Genomic DNA, 19,932 nt, shown 5'->3' with positions numbered 1-19,932 from the left:
ATTAATTTTAAAAAGTTGTAATGATTAGTTTGAAAGTGTTTGTATTTGAATTATATTTGGAAATGAAATGATGGAGATTTTCCTTCTCCCTATGTCCATATTCGCAAAAATCAAAAGATTATTGGAGAAATTTTTGTGGGGATATAATGAAGACCAATCAAAGATACAGTGGGTGGAATGGAACCAATTGGGGCTACCTAAAGACAAAGTAGGACTAGGCTTTAGAGATTCATAAGTTTTAATCTTGCAATGTTGGCAAAACAAAGTTGGAGAATAATGCAACATCCTGAATCTCTACCTACTCGACTCTTTAAACAAAAATAATTCCCTTCAACTGATTTTCTGAATGCTTTTATTGGATATAGACCATCATTTTTTGTGGAGAAGCATATTAGAGGGGAAGAAATTTATGGAGGAATGACTTATATATAGAATTGGCAATGGTAGGACAATTCAAATATGGAAAGATAGATCGATTCATAATCCTAATACTTTTAAAATTCATTCTCCAGTTAAAGGGTTGCATGCTAATTATAATGTGAAAGAGTTAGGCTTGGTTTGGATTCAAAGATAAGATGAAATGATTTTAGAGTTAAATAAAATATAGTTAGAATATTATTTTTTAATATTATTATTGTTTTAAAATTTGAAAAAGTTGAATTGCTTATTACATTTTATGTGGGAATTTAGAGAAGTTGTAATTATAAGATGAGATGCTTTCCGAATCCACACGAGGCCTTAATTGATAAAGATCTTCATTGGTGGAAGGATGGCCTCTTATCCAATTTTTTTTTTTTTTCCAAACAAGAAGTTGAACTAATAAAAATATCCCTCTTAGCACCGGGGATAAGGAAGACAAGCTGGTATGGAACCATTCTCAAAATGGCATTTTCTCGCTTAAAAGTACTTATCATCTTCATAGGGAGCTGGCTAACATATATGAAGAGAAAATCTCTCAAAGTGTTCAAATGTGGAGTGGAGGGCTGTATGGAATATGAAAGTGCCCAATATTGTGAAATCCTTCATATGGGGAGCTTGTAAAGACGCTCTCCTCACTTTCTCTAATTTGTGCAAGAGAAAAGTTTTAACTGCTTAAACATACCCCATATGTACTAGGTTTTTTTGAGATAGTAGGACATCATTATGGGATTGTCTTACTTCTAGAAATGTTTGGGGTCAAAGTTGCAACAAAGTTCAAAAGATGATTCTCCACAGTGACTCGGTGGGTACAAAGGTTGACAAAGGAAAAATTAGAAGAGGCAACCACTATTACAAGAGCTATATGGATGAGGAGGAACTCAGTGGTGCATGATAAAGGATTTCTACATCCAAATTTGATCATCAAAAAAGTCTAAAGGACCTACAAATTTTCAAGGAGTCTCAAAGGAATTCGATCCCTACCAGAAGCATAAATTCTCAACATGTTTGTTCTTTGAAAAAAAATAAAAAAAAAAAAAGCCTCCTCTAGGCATATATAAAGCCAACTGGGATGTAGTTTTAGACAAAGGCTAAAGGAAGAACAGGGATAGGAGTTTTTTGAGGGGCTCAGGAGGACAGGTCACTAGCACTCTGAGAGCTAGTAGAGAACTTCATACTACTGTTTTCCAAGCTGAAGTGTATGCTGCTATGATGGCTATTAGATTTTGCAACCAAATGGGTTTTCAACAGATTATTCTTGAGGAGATGCTCCCCAAGTGGTCACCAGGCTAAATAAGGAGGCTCATGATAAGAGTCAATCAAGTTTAATCCTTGCAAATGCAAATGCCTAACTACAGTCTTTTTCAAGCTAGTTTGTGCTCCATGCAAAATGAGAAGCAAACTTTGTTGCTCACAACTTGGCAAAAGATGCTATAATCCTGCAAGAGAACTTGGTTGATATTGAGGAAATTTTAGATTGTATTATTTCGATTGTTATCGAAAGATGATGTAATCTTTGATGATTTATAAAAATTCCTTAGTTCTTTTGATATTAAAAAAAAAAAAAAAAAAAAAAAAAAAAAAAAAAAAAAAAAAAAGAAGAAGAAGAAGAAGAAGAAGAAGAAAAGAAGAAGAAGAGTATCATTAATCAGGTGGCTTGTATAGCTTGTTGCATTGACATCTTTGTCATTATTCAATTTAAGGAAAGTTGGAACAAAGAAATTAAATTCATAATTTGAAATTTAACTCCATTTCAATGTTGAGTTGAGTTCTTTATAAATATTAATGAGTTAAGATGATAAAATGAGTTTTGTGTGACCTACCTAAAATAAGTTTAGATATATTTGAATATTAAGATAAGTTTAGATGTTTGTATAAGAAATTGAAAAAAGACTATAGATCCTGTGTATAAAAATATATTAAATTAAAAAATTTTATAGGTCTCACGTATAAAAAATTTTTGAATTGAAATGAATTTAATAATTTAAGGATAAGGTATTTAAATATTTGGTTCAATATAAAAGTAAGAACTTTAAAAGAAAAAAAAAAATCCTAATTTTTCTGACTTTGACACGAAAAGAAAGACAAGAATACTATGGCTTTCACAAGTATGAGCTGGCGGACTATGATAGATTTTTAAGTATGGGAGCACTCCCTTTCCGTGCTTCCAGGTGTCATACAGTTGTAATATGCCTTTTCTAAATTACCATAAACTCCGTGGTGGAGTGTTTTTATTTCCTGACAAGTCTATGTCCCTCCTCCATTTGCCCTTGTCAGCAATGAAAACGACGACGTTTGACTTACGAAACGGCGTCATGTTGAAAGGGCTGCCCCCTGTCGGTACGGACCAAGAAGAGAAAACACTCCCGAGCTGACCGTATTATCCAGCCCAACGGTAACTTCTGCGGCACAAAACCAACTAAACGACAAGGGAGTCAAAAGCGTTGATGGGAGGACGAACTCGTCATTATGTTCAATGGAAGTTGCCTTGTCCGTTGTAAATTCCTGTACTACGTTTTAGGTTGTTTCTTTAGTTTTGTGAGACCCAAGCGTGGAGAACGGAAAATTGGAAGGAAAGCCGCGGGGAAAGTAGCGGTAGCTGAAGGAGTAAGGATAAGAAGCCACTGCTCGAGAAAGTTTCCATGGGCGAGTCAAGTGACTCAGCTTCCATTCACATTGATATGTTGCCATTTGGAGGGAAGGCAAGCGACCAGAAGCCACAAATAACTTTTTTTTCCCTTTTATTTGTTTGCTTTATCCAATGCAGAGTACTTGTTTTTTTAATCTCCCTTCTTTACTGTTACTCTAATCCATATTTGTTTTGAGTTTATGATTCACGTTTGTTTGTTTGTTTACTTATTTTTTGTTTTTTTTTTTTTTCTTTTTCTTAATGTGATTTTGCAGGAGTTTGTGGTGAAGACAAGCAAAGGTTTAATCTCTGTGTTTGTATGTGGAGACCAAGAAAAGCCTGCCTTGATAACATACCCAGATGTTGCTCTCAATTGTATGCGTCTTTTTTTTTTTTATTTTTTTGCTCATTTAAATTGTTAATGCTCTTGGAGATGTAGTTTTGGTGGGTTTTTGCATTTTTATTCAAAATATTGTCAGTGAGATTGAAGCCTTGATTTACTGAGAAACTGTGCTTAATTCATATGTCTTGAGTTTATCTGCAATGGGTCCTGTTGTACACTCCAGACTTCGTGGAAAAGATTGAGTTTTCAATGATAGGGTAGTGTTTTTTACTTTCTGGGATAGTTATTATTCTCTTGTTATTCAATTCAAATTTGCTAGAACTGAAATTGTTTCCTTGGTTTCTAATCGTTTAATGTTGTTTGGGCGTTCACAGACATGTCTTGTTTCCAAGGCCTATTCTTTTGCTCGGATGCAGCTTCTTTGCTGCTTCATAACTTCTGCATTTATCACATTGATGCCCCAGGCCATGAGGTCGGTATCCTCCATGCATTTATTCGGACATAAAAATCGCATTGCAAATTCTCTCTCTCGCTGATATTAACAGTCTCTGGCTTTCATTATTTTAAAAGTTGTTGCAGGTAGGAGCTGAAGTCATTTCTCCAGATGCTCCGTTGCTTAGCGTCAATGACCTTGCAGACCAGGTAGCTGAAGTTCTTGATTACTTCGGGTATGTCTAATCTCGTTCTGTTTTACCAGTTTTAACTTTTTTAATACTATTGGCGGCAATGGGTCTATAAAGGGAATGGTTGGGCTTTGATTCTCATCATTGGCTACTGAATGAGTTAGGCAATTAAGGTGGATTACACTAACATGTAGTTTGTTCCATCTCTCCTCTTCTTTACCTTTCCGGTTTTCCCGTTTAGTTTTTTTTATCAATTCTGTAGATCCACGATTGCTTTTGTTTTGGAAGTGTACACTGATTCTTATCCTAGTGTTCATTTTTTCTTTCTTGTCCACGAATGCAAAATCTCTCTCCAGTTGTTTAGTCTATTCTTGTGTTGGGATATCAGAGTTCCAAGGTAAGATTTGTTATGCACAATATTGGCAGACATCAGTTCCATCCAGGGAGGGAGGGAGAGAGAGAGAGAGAGAGAGAGAGAGAGAGAGAGAGAGAGAGAGAGAGAGAGATCATGAAGGATTCTGTAGAATTTTCCAATACCAGTAGGTGGAAAAACTGTGGTTGATACTTTGAAATACAGAGATTTTCATCATAAGTTGTCTGGAAGTTAAGAAAAGGACAGACGACTCATTTAACCAGGCCAAATAGATCTATTGTGATCAATATTGGAAAAGACACCAGCTCCATCTAAAAGTGTGATACATTGAAGGATTTTATGAGTTTCCAATGCCGGTAAGAGGAAAAAGAGAACTCTACTATAGGTTGATACTTTGGAATATAGACATTTCCATAATAAGTTACTAGGAATTCCAGAGAAGGGCAGATGACTCGTTTTACCGGGCCAAAATGTTGCAAATCTAATAACCATAATGGATTGTACTGATTGCCCAAATTTAGAACTATATGTCAAGGGATTTTCATGATAATATAATAAACTAGGGGGAGTTTCGAAGTTGAAGGGGATGAGATGATGAGTTTTTCTGTGATATCTTGTCAAGTATTCAATTTTAGAACTCTATTTGAAGCCACAGAGGCATTTTGGAATAAAAACAAACTTCTTTCTTGATTTTCCCATAGTTACTAATTTTCACCAATTTTTTTAGATAAATAATTGTGAAATTGTTTGTTGAATAGAAGTTGTGGTGTTTTAAAAAAACTTCAGATTTACTTGGATGTTTTGTAGGAGAAGCTAACTTCAAATCCCCTTAGGTTGAAACTTGATAGATTCAAAACCATTTATCTAGTTCTTAGATGCGATTTTCCCTGTGTACATGGGCTATACCTATTCTTATTATTTAATATTTTACTTATAAAAAAGGAAAAAAGTTCTTTTTTGTATTTTTATCAGTTATTTTGCCTGGTTAACAAAAAGTAATGCCTACCATTGCTTGTACCATTAGTTACCTTGGCTCCAATAATTGGTTAATTTCAAACCCAGCAGTTATGCTAGATAACAGTTGCTCCACTGCTGGCTTGCCGTAATTCCTCTTGGCTTTGATGTGCACATAGTAGATTAGGACCTCCATGTTGCATTTTGATGATAGATTCTCAATGTATGAGATAAATGCTTGGTTTGCAAAACGGTAGATTTAAGAATCAGTCATTATATATTTTGATAAGTAAACGATTGTATTAATACGAATAGGCATAGCCCCAAGTAAACAAGGGGGCATACAAGAGATAACACCTATTTAGGAAGAAATGGAAACAAGAAAATCATGAAAATCGAGACCATTAAAATCTACAACTTTGGCCTATAGAAATAAAGTTCTAGCAAAAAGTAATCTAATCTCCTCCAATGAATGCTCTTCTTGTCTTTAAAAGTCTGATCATTTCATTCTTGCCATAGGCACCAAAGAATACAAATAGGAACAATCTTCTACACAGCTGTGATTTGTAGAATATCGCCCAGGTTCGTCCAACTGGCCAAAAGATCAACCATATTAGTAGGCATAACCCAAGCTAGCTCTAACCTTCTAAAGACATCTCCCATAATGCTCTAGCAATCTCACAATGCAGTACAAGATGATCCTCAGTCTCACCACTTTTCTTGCACATAAGGCATCAAAACCAGAAAACCGTTTACTTATAGTGTCACACGTGTAAATGGTAAACTGGAAAAGTGGACCGAAACCGAAAAAACTGAAAGTTCCGGTTTCAGTGATGAATCGGTCCATATCAATTCTTAAATTTTTGGTTCCAAAATTTCTCCAAAACTAGACCGAACTGAGCCCATTACTCTCCAAAAAAGAAAGTGATTGTTTTGCAATTGTGTTAAGGACTTATAGAAAGAGCGAACCGGGAATGTATCCCCACCAGAAGAGATTGGGGAGCATACCTTATCCCACTTGACTAGATGGAATTTGAATTCATCCCCCAACCCACACCAAAGGAACTCATGATGGAGTTTCTAAATTTGGATCGCCCCACTTGCTAGAATTGGGAACAAAGATAAGAAATAAGTTGGTAAATTTGACTGATTAGGATAATCCTACCACCTTTCGACAAATACAATCTCTTCAAACCTACCAATCTACGTTCAATCTTCTCAAATACTACATCCCAAATAGATTTAGCCAGAAGCAGCCCCCAAAGGAAGACCGAGGTAACTATGGAAAAGAGGAGATCTTACATCCAAGTGTTAGCCAACAGCCGATGTTGTGTATGTTACCAACTGGAACCAACTCTGACTTAGATAAATTCACTTTCAAACCGGATACAGATTCAAAGCAAAGTATAAGTTCCCTTAATGCGCCAATCTGATTTTGTTCAGCCTCACAAGATATCAAAGTATCATTTGTGAACAATAAATGAGAAATGTTAAGAGTACCCTAATTGGTTGCCCCAACTGAAATCTAGCCAAAAAGCAACGGTTGACCATAGCAAAGATCATTCTAGTAAGTGCCTCCATGAAAATGACAAAAAGAAGTGGGGGATAAAGGATCCCCTTGCCTTAGACCTCGAACGATGTTAAAAAAGCCAACTGGGCTGCCATTCACCAAAACTGAGAACCTTGCCGTCGATATGCAGCACCTAATCCAAGAGCACCACCTCTTCAGGGCCATTATATATGGGGGACTATAAACTATGTAATGCCCCAGTAACAGCCAAATACTTCGGTGCCATCATTTTCCTTTATCTTATTTTTTACTAATTTAGGTGCTTTAGATCAGCTAGTAATGGAAAATTGTTACGTGAGAGTTACTTGTAGTGCATCTGCACTTAGTGTTTCTTGTTTTTAAATTTACCACATTATTATTAATCAGGGATTAGATTTTCATGTTTATATATTTTTCTTTATATACGAAGCCAAGGAACATGCATATATGCTTTGCATTTGGGTTCCCTTATAGCTAACGTATATATTTCTTCAGCTGCTACTTGACACAAATGAAAAAATAAAAATAAAATAAAAATATTTCTTCAGCTGTTGTCAGTTGCAGTTTTTCTTAAGCACTTTTTTATGATATTTCTACTTCAGGCTGAAAGAAGTTATGTGCGTAGGTGTAACAGCTGGTGCTTACATTCTTACCCTCTTTGCAGTAAGTTGGCCAAAGTCAGCTTCCCTTTCTTTGTCATTATTTTCCTATTTTTTAAGTCGCTTTTTTTTTTTTTTTTCAATATGGCAGATGAAATACACAGAGCGAGTGCTTGGGTTGATTCTTGTGTCCCCAATTTGTAGAGCACCCTTATGGACTGAGTGGCTCTACAATAAGGTTCTGATCTCCACGGATAAGTCAACAGCACTTGTAATTTTGAAAAAATAATATGCGGCAGCAGTCACAGTTCATCACTAATTTGAATTTGTGCAATTAATGTAATGAAGGCACTGTTAGGTGTCAGTATCCAACATGGAGCAGAGATGATTTTCAATGTTAGGTATCAGCATCTAACATGGACACCAAGATGAATGCAATAGAACAGTGTATATCAATGTAATTTTTTACGGTCCATGTGTTTACCTAAGTGACCTGACATAACAAATGGGCAGGAGGGGGGTCCTTATTTGTAACTGCACCATTTATACCTTCAGTGGGCTGCACTCATTGTCCAAAGTTCTAACACTCCTCAGAACTAAACTCTTCTTGGTGGATTCTACCTAGGAAAGTGATCATTATTCATAGTTCCGTCCCTCATGTTGTTGCTTTCTTCATACGAAAAATAGAACCATTTGATAACTGACTTGTTAAGAATGCCAGTTCAATCCTACATTACAAATGAAGGATTGAACTTACACCAGCCATAAGACATTTTTATCTTTCTTTTTGTTTTTTTATCAAATGATGTTTATGGAAGGTGGAAAAATAAAAATAAACCAATTACATACTCATTGATTGTGAGATTTGTGTAAATTGTATGGATTTCTCTATCGCAGGTATTGCTGAATCTGTTATACTTCTATGGCATGTGTGGTGTCCTGAAGGAGTGCCTTCTTCAGCGTTACTTTAGTAAGGTACTTCAAGTTACCTTACTTTTCAGACTCTCAGCTCTTGATATATGTTATAATTCTTCTATATATCTACTAATCCAAAAATGGTAACTCTCATATATCTCTGTATTACTTGTCAAAAAAAAAAAAAAAAATCTCCTGTCTTGCAGGAACTTAGGAGTGGCTTGCATGGTGCAGAATCTGACATAATACAAACTTTCAGAAAGGTATGGAAATCTCAGTTTCGATAATTTCTTGCCAATTGCTTTGATTTAAATAATAATATCGACTGAGTGATGACTCTACATCACTTAAACCTTGTTGATTCTTCTTCTTTTCTTTTGGTTTATTTGAGATGTGCTTACAGTTACTGGATGAAAGGCAAAGTTTGAATGTCATGCGTTTCCTTGAAGCAATTAACGCGTAAGATCTTGTCTATTCTATAGACTTACTTTATTAGATATGTTTTCCATTTTTCAAGCTTCTGTTTCCATGTAATTTGACTGGCCACAACCATAACGGTTCGAACCTGTTATTGCAGCTTAAGTCTTCTTGTGGTGCCTCATTGAATTTGGTATCATATGCTTATAGTTGATATGAGAATCAACCTTGCTGGTACCTATGCATTTCACATTATAAAATTTTAGCTGAAATTGATGCTTCTTTTGAAACAAGTGTGCGCATATATACCTTAAGGCAGCTTGTTATGAGACGGTGATAGGTCGGTTCAGTAGATCAGTAAGGGAAAGACAAAATTTTAGTTGTGCTGGCATGCTGTTGAAGCCATTCAAAAGTCCAGAGAATTCTCATATTCTGTATGAATGTCTCGTGTATTGCTCATACTGTCTATCTGCAGGAGGCATGACCTTACAGATGGATTGAAGAAGTTGCAATGCAAGACACTTATTTTTGTCGGTGAAAGTAGTGAATTTCATGCTGAAGCTGTGTATATGAGTGGTAAAATGGGCAGACAAAGCTGTGCTCTTGTTGAGGTAGCATGCTTTTCTCCTCGCTTTCCATTTTCTCAATATGTTAATCCGATTTAACTCTCACTTATGGTAATGGAATAAGTAGCACTGAAAGAAAGAGAATAACATGCATCTATGGTTTAACAGCACCTCTCATTGAGAAGAAAAAAGAAAGGACAAACAATGACACCTTGGCCTCTTGAACAGTTTCTGCAGTTGATAGATATCCAATGAGATGATCAACCATCTGATTCAAGTGTAAATTCATATTGAAGTGTAGATAAAAAAATATTGATGATCTTCAACTTTCTGATTTTGTGGTCTCTTTTTTTGAATCAGCAGGCCAGGAAAAAAAGTTGACAATTTAGAATCAATGAGTTAAAGAACTCGGGTTTATTTTTGTATTATTGTATATATTCACCTTCTTGCTTTTGAATGGCGTTGACTTAGAACTAGATGACTGCATGTGTATCGTACGTCAGTATTCTACTTCTCACATTATGTCAAGTGTAATGAGTTCTTGTATAATGATCCTATTTTTGTGGTTGATAGGTTCAAGCTTGTGGATCGCTGGTGACGGAAGAACATCCATATGCCATGCTAATTCCTATTGAATTCTTCTTGATGGGGCTCGGTTACTACAGACAACAGCATTTTGCCTTCTCATCAAGTAATGGCTCGAACCCAACTAGCCCTTCAAGCCATTCATGCATAGCACCAGAACTTCTCTCTTCAGAGAGTCTTGGGGTCAAGCTTAAACCCATCAAAACCCGAGTAGATATTGAAGTTTGATGTAAATGACTATTTGAAGCGTGTATTCATTACTTGTGTCTCCTGTGAAGCAATTTTCTACAAGGGGCAGTGGTGTCTCAGCTTCACACACAATACAAGCACATGTATGTAGCCATCACTTATTTGTAATTTCTACAGGGATAGCATATTCTTTGATTGTGTTAGTTGGGTTAGGAAATTGTTGGTCATGACTAAGTGAACATATGTTATTTTCAAACTTGGTCGTAGATAAAAGAGGAGGATATGATTCAGATGGAAGATAGAATTAGAATTATTCTTTGTGAAAAGATATTTTCTCTGTAATCATTCATGTTGTACACAAGACTACTTTGTAATTCTAGGAGAAAAATCTGTGTTGATACCTGAGGTATTTTCTCTGAACTGGAAATGTGTCTTTAGTTATAGGTGTAGCTCCTCATCTATGAAAAGGCTCTCATTTGTGATATGGGGTAGTGATTTTAGTTTTTGTTGCAGCTCTTTACTGATTTAAACTTTTATATTATGACCATTATGTGCTTTTTTTATTTAGAGCAAAATTAGTCGTTTCAAAGCAGATGGACCATTTGCCTACAAAGGAAAAGAGACCAGATGAGGCCATTTGCATGATATCAGTTCGGATGCTTTATATTATCATTCTTTTGAGGTCCCAGGACCATCTACTTTCGTTTTTATTTCACTAATGGGGAAGAGAATTCCTTTTCCTTTTTATTCTGGTAACCCTCACCCCATGCTACCTCGGGTGACAAATTAAAATTGGGTTCAGTTGTTTCACGAGTTTTCCAGAGTCTATTCAACAACAAATAACTCATCTTTATAGCTACAAGATCTACAGCCTAAGAGCCCTGGTCAAGAGAGATGTACATTTGAGAGAGCTTTTCCTATCCTAGTGCCATTTTTAACAAGAGGAAGGGCTATATCTACATTTATACCATGCCTAGCTATAAAGCATAATGAAGTGGCTCTTAACATTTACTTGGGCATAGTGCTTGGCCTAATGAGGTGTAATATGCTTTGGCATTTGAAGAGAGAGGAGGAGGCATGCCCCAATATGGATGCCCCTTTAATCACATCTCTTACTCATGTGTAGTGGGCATAGTACTAGGCCTCTAAAAGAAAACTAAGCTATGTGACTACTGAGCATACTTGCAAAATAAAAATGGGAATACTATACCAAATTTCTGAATAAAGAAGATCGTCAAAGCAATATCTCAAAAGTAACTTGTTATGTTCACGTCAAATTTAGTTTCTCTCTAATCCCTCTTGAGTCCAAATGACGCGGAGCAATGATGTAGTTGCAATTATGCCACAACATCAAATAAACAATATAACTTGCAAACAATGAGTAAACACAATACATGTATGTTAACAAATAATCTTCTCTTTGCATTCATGCTAGTAAGTCCTAGTTCAATAGCTTTCCCAACGCTGTCTCTTTAAACCATATTAAACATAGTTTATAGGCAACACAAAAACCTCAACTTCATACATAGTCGAAGGTCACCAAAATACATAAATTAAGGTTATTGACAATAGTCTACGGGACTCAACTGTGAAAAAACAGTGATCTATTCACTCACCTAATTGTAGGTTGGAAATGATGTAGTATGTAATAAATACAAAGATGGAGTACTATTTCCAATAGCGCAAACGTATAAACTTTAACCACAATGATCATAGTGCACGATGAACAATATCATCAACTAGGATAAAAGCTGTATCGGATTATCAACTATAAATACTTAAACAAGTCTCATGTAATTTTTTATGATCATTTCTTTCCACACACGTCATATGTAGTAAGATTCAAAATATTATGTGTCTGCCAAGAGATTCAACTTTCACACATGAAATCCCTTTGTATGACCATGTTAATGCCTAAAATTTGCATAACAAATCGGAAGGGATGAAAGAATTATCTTCGGCCCACGATGATGATTCGAGCTTTGATACAATATTCTTCGCATTCATCCATAAAATAATAGTAAATAAAAATAAATAAATGGAGACACGGAAATTTACATGGTTCATCATAACGTTTACGTTCACTGGTTGTTTGGGGGTGAAATCCACCATAATGAATAATTTTACAATCTCTTATGACCTCATATATCTCGTGGAAAATGTAGAATGTTTTGTCAATTGTCAATTATCCAAGGTTCTTAAAAATTCAAAATTAAGAGCACCTGAAAATTTTATTTAGAAAATAGATCTTTCATCAGAATCGTTACTAAACCTCAATGATCTAAATTAAAACTCACGAACCCATATTCCAAGCTAATTGGTCCTCTCTTCTGTATACCCTAACTTCCCACAAGTGGAGGTATTAGATGTCAAGGCAACCTACATCCCTAAAAATCTGTGGTCTGATAGGCACGGCCCATAGCAACATGTGTAGAAAAGAATGAATGAACAATATATATACTACTAACAATACATTTTTATAGATGTTTGCATGCAAGATTTACATTAACTCGTTCTATAGGATCACTCTAATAGTACTCACAATCATAACAATAAAAAATGTTCAAGCAAGGAAAAAAAAAACGAAATAGTTCTCCTTTTACTCCTGTAAAGAAATTAAATGCATTATCTGGTGATGGTAACTGGCCACTCTTCAGAGTTATATCCACATAGAAGTAATTTTGTGCAACAATTTCAAAAATTGTAGAACAAGTTTTATAGCAATGACTGAAGATAGAGCAACATAGTTGTATAAATCGTTGAAAAACAAATAATATTTAAGAGGTGCAGTGAGACTTATTATTTCAAGTTTTGCAAGAGCAATTTTCAGCTTCATGGAAAGTTGTTTATTTTCTTTGCTCAAGGATTCAACCTTTTTTTGGGAGCCTATATACAATTTTTGTATGAGACATCCGTCTTAGATGACTCAGGCTTCAATGCTTCCATAGTCTTTTCTTGTGCTTACAATTATTGTATGATATATTCAATCTTTTCTTCCAAGTTTTTTTCACCAAAAGTTGTTGGCTCAGACCAATCTTGCTCCCTCTAAGCCATACAAAATGGGTCATCTTCTTTCTCACTTTCACTTAGAACTATCTCTTCAACAATAGGCTCAATGTGGTAGTTTTGAGCAAGTATAACTGCATTTTGGATACGTTGAGATCGCCTGACAACACCAGCATAGAACTTCACTCTTTTATTTGGATTTGATGGTTTGGAAGACTCTGGTTGTTGTTTAAGCTTTGTCTTCACCCTCCCCAATGAAGGGACGCTACTTTCAGACTGTATTTCCATACTGGCTGGGGAAGGATTTCCTTTCTTGGGCTATGATCCCACTCTCCTTGGGGAAGGATTTGTTTTTCAAGGCTGCAAATTCACTCTCTCCTGAGTTGCACTTTTATGTTCAGGATTACACTAGCATAAACACTAATTAGCATATGAAGAAAAATTCCACAATCCATGTTCTCAAACTTCCCAGATAATAATAACTACTTATATGACAGGTGACAACAACAGTGATATATTAGAATATTGTTTAAGTGATGAAATTCATCGATTACCGTTGTCTTAAATTTTTGGGACAAGTGATCTGTAACGGTATTATTGCAGAGTCATAAACTACCACTAGTTCCAAAAATCTAAAAGCAAGGGAAATGGCGAATTTTAACCACTAATAACTAAAGGAATTAGCATCCATGAGTTTTTCTTTTTCTTTTTCTAGTTCCTAACTAGTAACTAGGTTCAATATTTGTATACTTCCTGTGTACTTGAATTTGCCTTGTTACTTGTATTAATAAAATCTTATTAAAAATAAAAAATAAAATTCCAAGAAATTTGCAAGTACAACAAGTCTTTTTTGGGTAAATAAATAAGGTGGGGAAGTATTTTTCTGCAAACCTAAAAATAGAAAAAAGCCTTGTTCGTCTAAAACTTGTGAGGATGCCTCCTTTTTCAGCAAAAAGAATAATCCTTTGAGAGATACTTCTCCTTCAATGATCAAAGCCATGTTTAAAATGTTACCATGCTTTCCAGAAAGATAAAAGATCAAACTTGAGCTTACATTAATGTTAAAAAAAGAAAAAAAAAATCGACCAAACAACACAACTTTTGTTGTTGGGAGGGAACCAAACAAAAATTATACCCCAAAGCTACAATCCATACATAAGAAGAAATATAAAAAACAATGAACAAAGGGATGAAAAAATTATTTTGGTTTTGGCAACTAACATCTCTATTGTCATGCATACCACCATTAACACAATCGTGAACACATACCTTTAATTTTTTCTAAAGATCTTTTATAAGCAACATAAAAATATAAAAAATGTTTATAAAGAACAGAATGTTTTTTTTATACCATGGGTTCCTTTTCTTGATTCTTTGCAGCTTTGGATTTCCTAACCATGGTTCTCCTTTCTCTCCGTCTCTGAGAGAAATCTACATGAAGGAGAGTATTTATACTTGTGTGGAACAAGTACTCTCAGTAACCAATACTGAAGTGATACAATCATAAGAGTGGATTTTCAACAGATAGAAAAGAGCAGTTATGTCATCTTACACGTACAGGTGAGCATGCTCTATTTGGTCAAGAACTGTTCCAAGCCATATTATAGAAAGATTCTATTCCTCTTCTCTGCATTAAACACTTATACGTATTTTTAATTTTTAATTTTTTTCCCTTAACAAATATGTGGTATAAAGATGATGAATGGGAAAACTCAATTAGTTTAATAAGAATTAAAATAAAAAATGGATGAGCATCATGATAAAAGCTTCTGGATAGCAAAGTTTTGTATCATAACCATCTACTGAGCTACAAAATAGGCCTTAAAATATAAAAATGTCCAAATTTGAATAAAATGTAAGGTTTTTATTGGAATTAAGGGTGTAACTTGTTCGTTTGGTCTAGTTTTGGATAAATTTTAGAACTGAACAAATTTAACACCGATTTTAAAATTTAAGAACCTATATGGACTGATTCATCGCCGAAACCAAAACTTTTAATTTTTTCAGTTTCAATCCAAGTCGGTCTAGTTTTTCCTGTTTATAGTTTACACGTGTGGTACCACATAAGTTGATACTTGAGAGCCAATTCCTCTTATGCTTGTTCTCATCAAAAGTAAGTTTAGATTATTAAGTTAATATTAATATTCATTTTTAAGATTAAAATTTCATATTATATTAATTTGCAAATTAGCATATAATATGTAATATAATAAAAATTATTTTATATATAATATAAAAAATAATTTCAGAGCATCCAAAAAAACCAATTAAAATTATATTTTTCCATCTAACCGAGCTTTGAAAAATTCAATAAACATTTAACTTTACTTACTATAAATTATTGTTAAATTATGTAGTGTCTCATAATTTAATGGATGTAGTGGATATTGTAATCTGTGAAAATTAATAAGAATCTATTTATTTCAATCATTGTAAAATATGAGCGTTTGATTTGCAATATATGACGAAAAGTTGTGTTAAGAAACATTTGACTAATGGGATGAGGGATGAGCAAGCCGATGCTAATGTTGATCATTGTTTTAGGCTAGATATATAATTGTATATATATATTTTTAAGAGAAGGTTTGGATAGTGAGTTGAGATGAGATGAGTTGAAATGAAAGGAAAATGTTGAATAAAATATTATTAGAATATTATTTTTTAATATTATTATTAATTTGAAATTTGACAATTTTAAATTATTTATTCTAATTTATGTGAGAATTTGAAAAATTTATAATGATTAAATAAGATGAGTTAGGAGAAACTTTTATATCCAAATCGGGACTAAGCCAATAAGCATATTAAATAATATTTACATAATCATATAACAATGAGCTATGAAGTATTATTTGGCTATTTAAATTTCTATTACATTATCCTAGGGGTCTAAAAAGAAATACTAGGTCAGAAAAAATCATCATGTTTAAATAGTCATTTTTAATGTCATTAGTACCATGTATGCAGGTAGTACTAGGAGGGATTCACAATTTGGTCCCTGGCACGAATTGGTGGTATTTTGTGCAGGCTATGAAATGCTAGTTGGGGGCAAAAATGTCAAACTGTGACTAAAAGATGAACTATGATAAGTACTACAAGTCTTCTTCAACACGCCTAAGTACATTTTTAACTTTCACACTGAAATTGATCCCTCTTTCAAGCCTTAGTTCAACAGGTAACATTTTCAAACTTCAGTTCCAAATAGCCTATAACTTTTATTCTTCCATGTTACTAATTGTTCTTTGCAATTATTCGATTTGTATGATTTTTGATGCATCATATTTTCGTCTACAGAAATGGGTAGGATGAATAAAACTTTTCACAGAGTTAGGTTTGGCTTAAATAATTTCCAATTTGATCATTTTGATTATTGTAACTGAATTCTTTCCCTGGCTTCAACTAATCTGCTACCTTGGCATGCAAATAATATAATAAAATCATGGTATTGTGCCACATGCCAAACATGCATCTAAATTTATAGTGTAGGTTACAAATCATAATTAGGTATTAACACGAGTTTTGGAAGGAAGTATATAAAATGTTTAACTGTCAAACTTGTCCTAAAGTGCTTCCAACTTGTTTGACAAGGACTTATTACAACCTGAAAATTTCCATTGAGATTTGGACTTTATTTTGATTCTATAAAGCTTGGAATTAATAACTGCATCTTACTGGATAATTTTATTTGTAACAACAACTTCGGTACCAATTTAATGACCTTCATAGTGATTATGAATTAGATGTTGTATGATTTTTATGGAAAAAATGATTTTTTTTTCTTAGACGTATGTAGTTAATAGTTCTCAGTTGTCGACTTACATAAAAAGTTGTAAAATACTTGGCTAAGTTCTTCGGAGGATTACTTGTGGCATTTTAAACTTTGTGACCAAATGAGAATATTGGCTTTGACATATATGAAGGACACTACGTGTGGAACTCATCTGCAAAAGATGACCATATGTATAAAACATGGGTCCACCCCCCACCCATTTCTTGGCTTTAATGACTGTAGGAATGAAAGTGACTTGCATGAAGAATGCAAGTGCCTACATTCATTCCATGACGTTACTTGATTGATTGAAATTAATATAATAATATGGGGTTTATAAAACCAAAAGCGCACCCACATACACACACAAATATTCTAATATATGCAGTATATGCATGTAGCTTACTGTACACATTTCCTTAAACTGAAAATGGAAGAAAAGTGTAATTAGATACATTTTCAAGATTCAAATAAACTTGGCACAGAGAGCAAACTAATTCAATATTCTAAAGTTGGGTTTGATACAAATAAGCTTATTAATATGTTTCTTATTCGACTAATATAAGATACAAGTTGAAAATCATGCCTATAATTAGACAAGGTAGAGGACGATCAAATGGTGTATGCAATGCTGGAGCAAGATCTTTGTGCATAAGTGAACCAAGTAATAGAATACCCATTGTTACATTAAATTTGGGTTTGATACAAATAAGTTTATCAATATGTTTCTTGTTCGACTAACATAAGATACAAGTTGTAGACCATGCCAATAATTAGATGAGGTAGACGATGATCAAACTATGTACGCAATGCTAGAACAATATCTTTGTGCATAAGCAAACCAAGTAATAGAATACCCATTGCTATATTGAATCTCCGAGATGATTGTCCTTCAAGGTTGGATGAATTAACCAAGCCTCTTGATGTCGTCCCCAACTCAAAACCAATCGAGGATGGGTCAATTCACCTATAATCACAAATGGTATTACTATTTCCAAATTCTCATCGATACATAGTATTGTTAGTCATGGTATTTTATCATTTACGAAAAAAATGAAATTATCCATTTTTATAATAATATGGTGGTTAATGTTTCCTTAGTACCATTGCCTACTCAGAAATGTAGGTGTTTCCTACATTTCCTAGATGGTCAAGCAATGACTTTAAGGTAATGAGAGTTTGTCGGAGTTGTCTAATATTGGGGTTTCAAATGAACATTATTTTGGTATTATTTAGACCATTTTGTGTTGAATAGAATGATTAAATTTATATTTTGATGAGCTCATGTACTAAGTCTTACATTATGAATTGCAGAAGATATCTAATTGAAATAAATATAATAGGCAAAAACAGCAAACTAATCACACTGCTAGAAGAACCTCATTTGTACATGACGGTAATCTATTAAAGAGAATGCTGGTAGATGAAAGTTTTGTTCTTAACATCGTACATCTGACAGTTAGTTTGCTTTTCATTTTTAGCATTTGCAGTATGATTCTAACCTAATTTGGATGATTTCTTTAAAGATGTATGATGGTCAACGAAAAAATAGAAATTTGGGACTCCTATAACTAAAAAGCATTATGTGAGTTAAAAAGTTTTCTAGTAAGAAATGAAGCAATTTAATTTAATTTTATTCATGATTGGTTGAATAGAACTTCATGGTTGCAAAGTTAAACTAGCTGGAGTCTAAGAACCACACTAAAAAGATAGCTCTAGAAATTTTTAGAGAGGTCTTGGGCCACAGACCAGGGTAGCTAAGGAGGTTAGAAGAAATAATTATGCCCAAGTCATGCAGAGAAATTATTGAAGAAATGGTTACTGAATTAGCAACAGCTGCAGAAAGGCATGAGAAAGATACCTAGTATTACAAGAACAAATCGGAAGAATTAAGGGGGATGTACAGGTACTCTTGAAGAAACAAGTGGAGTATGATAAGTTTAGGGAGGTTAATCAGGGAGCTACATATTAGCTATTTTTGTGAAATAATAAAATATTTTGCTATTTTATGTTTGGTCCTAGCCTAAGTTGTATATATGTCTATTCCATGTAAGATCCAGCATTTTGTTTATCCACCTAGTGTTCTGAAGCAGTTAGGATTTGTTTGGAATGGTCTTTTGGAGCTGCGATATATATTTGTGTGGTAGCATATGTGTGTGGTGTTGCAATTGGAAGAAAAATAAATGAAGATCAAATTTGAGTTAGCTCAATATAGGTAAACATCTCACCACTACTTCCACCATGTTAGATGCAATGCATTATACACCAATTTTTAGTTTGATAAATATTATCATATGTTAGATAAACCTATTGTTATTGCATAGACTAAACTCCAAAAAATTGGATAATATCGTGTTTGTTATTTCTTATTTGTTTCTTATAAAATCTTTCAGGCAAGCTAAGTAGAGATTGTCAAATGATTAAGTAAGTAGTGTGAAATTAATTTCATATAATCAAATCTTCATCAATGATATTGACCACACATATAACTAAGCTAGCATGAATATTGAACTGCTTTCACGCACATACCATTATTGGAAATTTGGTAAATCTGTCCAAAGAAGATTGATTATCAAATCGATATTCTCGCAATAATTGTTTTGTTTTTTAGTTCTGTATGAGAATTTATTTTATTTAAATTACTTGGTTGTATTTTCATGTGTTGTAGTTGTAGAAGTTTATTAACTTAATTATTTCATGTTCAATTCCTTTAGGTGTTAGAAATTATTAAAGGATGTCGCTAGGTATTTTGCACCTTCAATTTAATGATATTACTTAGGAATTTTGGTGTAGAAGAAGTGTTAATGATGGTTGATTGTTCGATATGATTACTGAACTTTTTGATAAATACATTGTATTGCTCTACAACTTTATATCATTTTCATTGTGATTTGATGGACAAAGTAATGATTTTGGTTGCTACGCAACATTTAAAAGTGTGGAAATAAATAACAACTTTTGCTTGGGATATTCATATCTAGATTAATAGATTGATTAG

General features: G+C 33.8%; 1 protein-coding gene across 7 annotated transcripts; it reads left to right on the top strand.

The window, feature by feature from the left end:
- The first annotated feature begins 2,845 nt into the window (after positions 1 to 2,845).
- LOC122319305 (protein NDL1-like) lies at positions 2,846 to 10,579 on the top strand. 7 transcript variants are annotated; one of them, XM_043137308.1, is made up of 11 exons: positions 2,849 to 3,119; positions 3,322 to 3,421; positions 3,764 to 3,861; positions 3,960 to 4,057; positions 7,491 to 7,551; positions 7,639 to 7,725; positions 8,385 to 8,462; positions 8,609 to 8,665; positions 8,794 to 8,861; positions 9,295 to 9,430; positions 9,959 to 10,579. In XM_043137308.1, the coding sequence occupies exons 1-11, from the start codon at positions 3,060 to 3,062 to the stop codon at positions 10,196 to 10,198; spliced, it is 1,083 nt and encodes a 360-aa protein (XP_042993242.1). In that variant the 5' UTR covers positions 2,849 to 3,059; the 3' UTR covers positions 10,199 to 10,579. The 7 variants fall into 7 exon arrangements, with proteins under 7 accessions (XP_042993247.1, XP_042993242.1, XP_042993244.1 ...); XM_043137310.1 differs by having other exon boundaries at positions 2,853 to 3,119; positions 8,806 to 8,861; XM_043137309.1 differs by having other exon boundaries at positions 2,854 to 3,119; positions 3,969 to 4,057.
- The last annotated feature ends 9,353 nt before the right edge of the window (positions 10,580 to 19,932 follow it).

Source organism: Carya illinoinensis, chromosome 8 (genome assembly GCF_018687715.1).
Source record: "Carya illinoinensis cultivar Pawnee chromosome 8, C.illinoinensisPawnee_v1, whole genome shotgun sequence".
In the NCBI taxonomy this organism is placed as follows: Eukaryota; Viridiplantae; Streptophyta; class Magnoliopsida; order Fagales; family Juglandaceae; genus Carya; species Carya illinoinensis.
This window is presented reverse-complemented; position numbering and strand designations above follow the sequence as displayed.

Excerpts from the sequence above, each read along its gene's own strand:
- LOC122319305 (XM_043137308.1), top strand. The coding sequence starts at position 3,060 with ATGGGCGAGTCAAGTGACTCAGCTTCCATTCACATTGATATGTTGCCA. Across the intron at positions 3,120-3,321 it reads TGTTGCCATTTGGAGGGAAG|GAGTTTGTGGTGAAGACAAG; the intron begins GCAAGCGACCAG and ends GTGATTTTGCAG. Across the intron at positions 7,552-7,638 it reads ACATTCTTACCCTCTTTGCA|ATGAAATACACAGAGCGAGT; the intron begins GTAAGTTGGCCA and ends TCAATATGGCAG.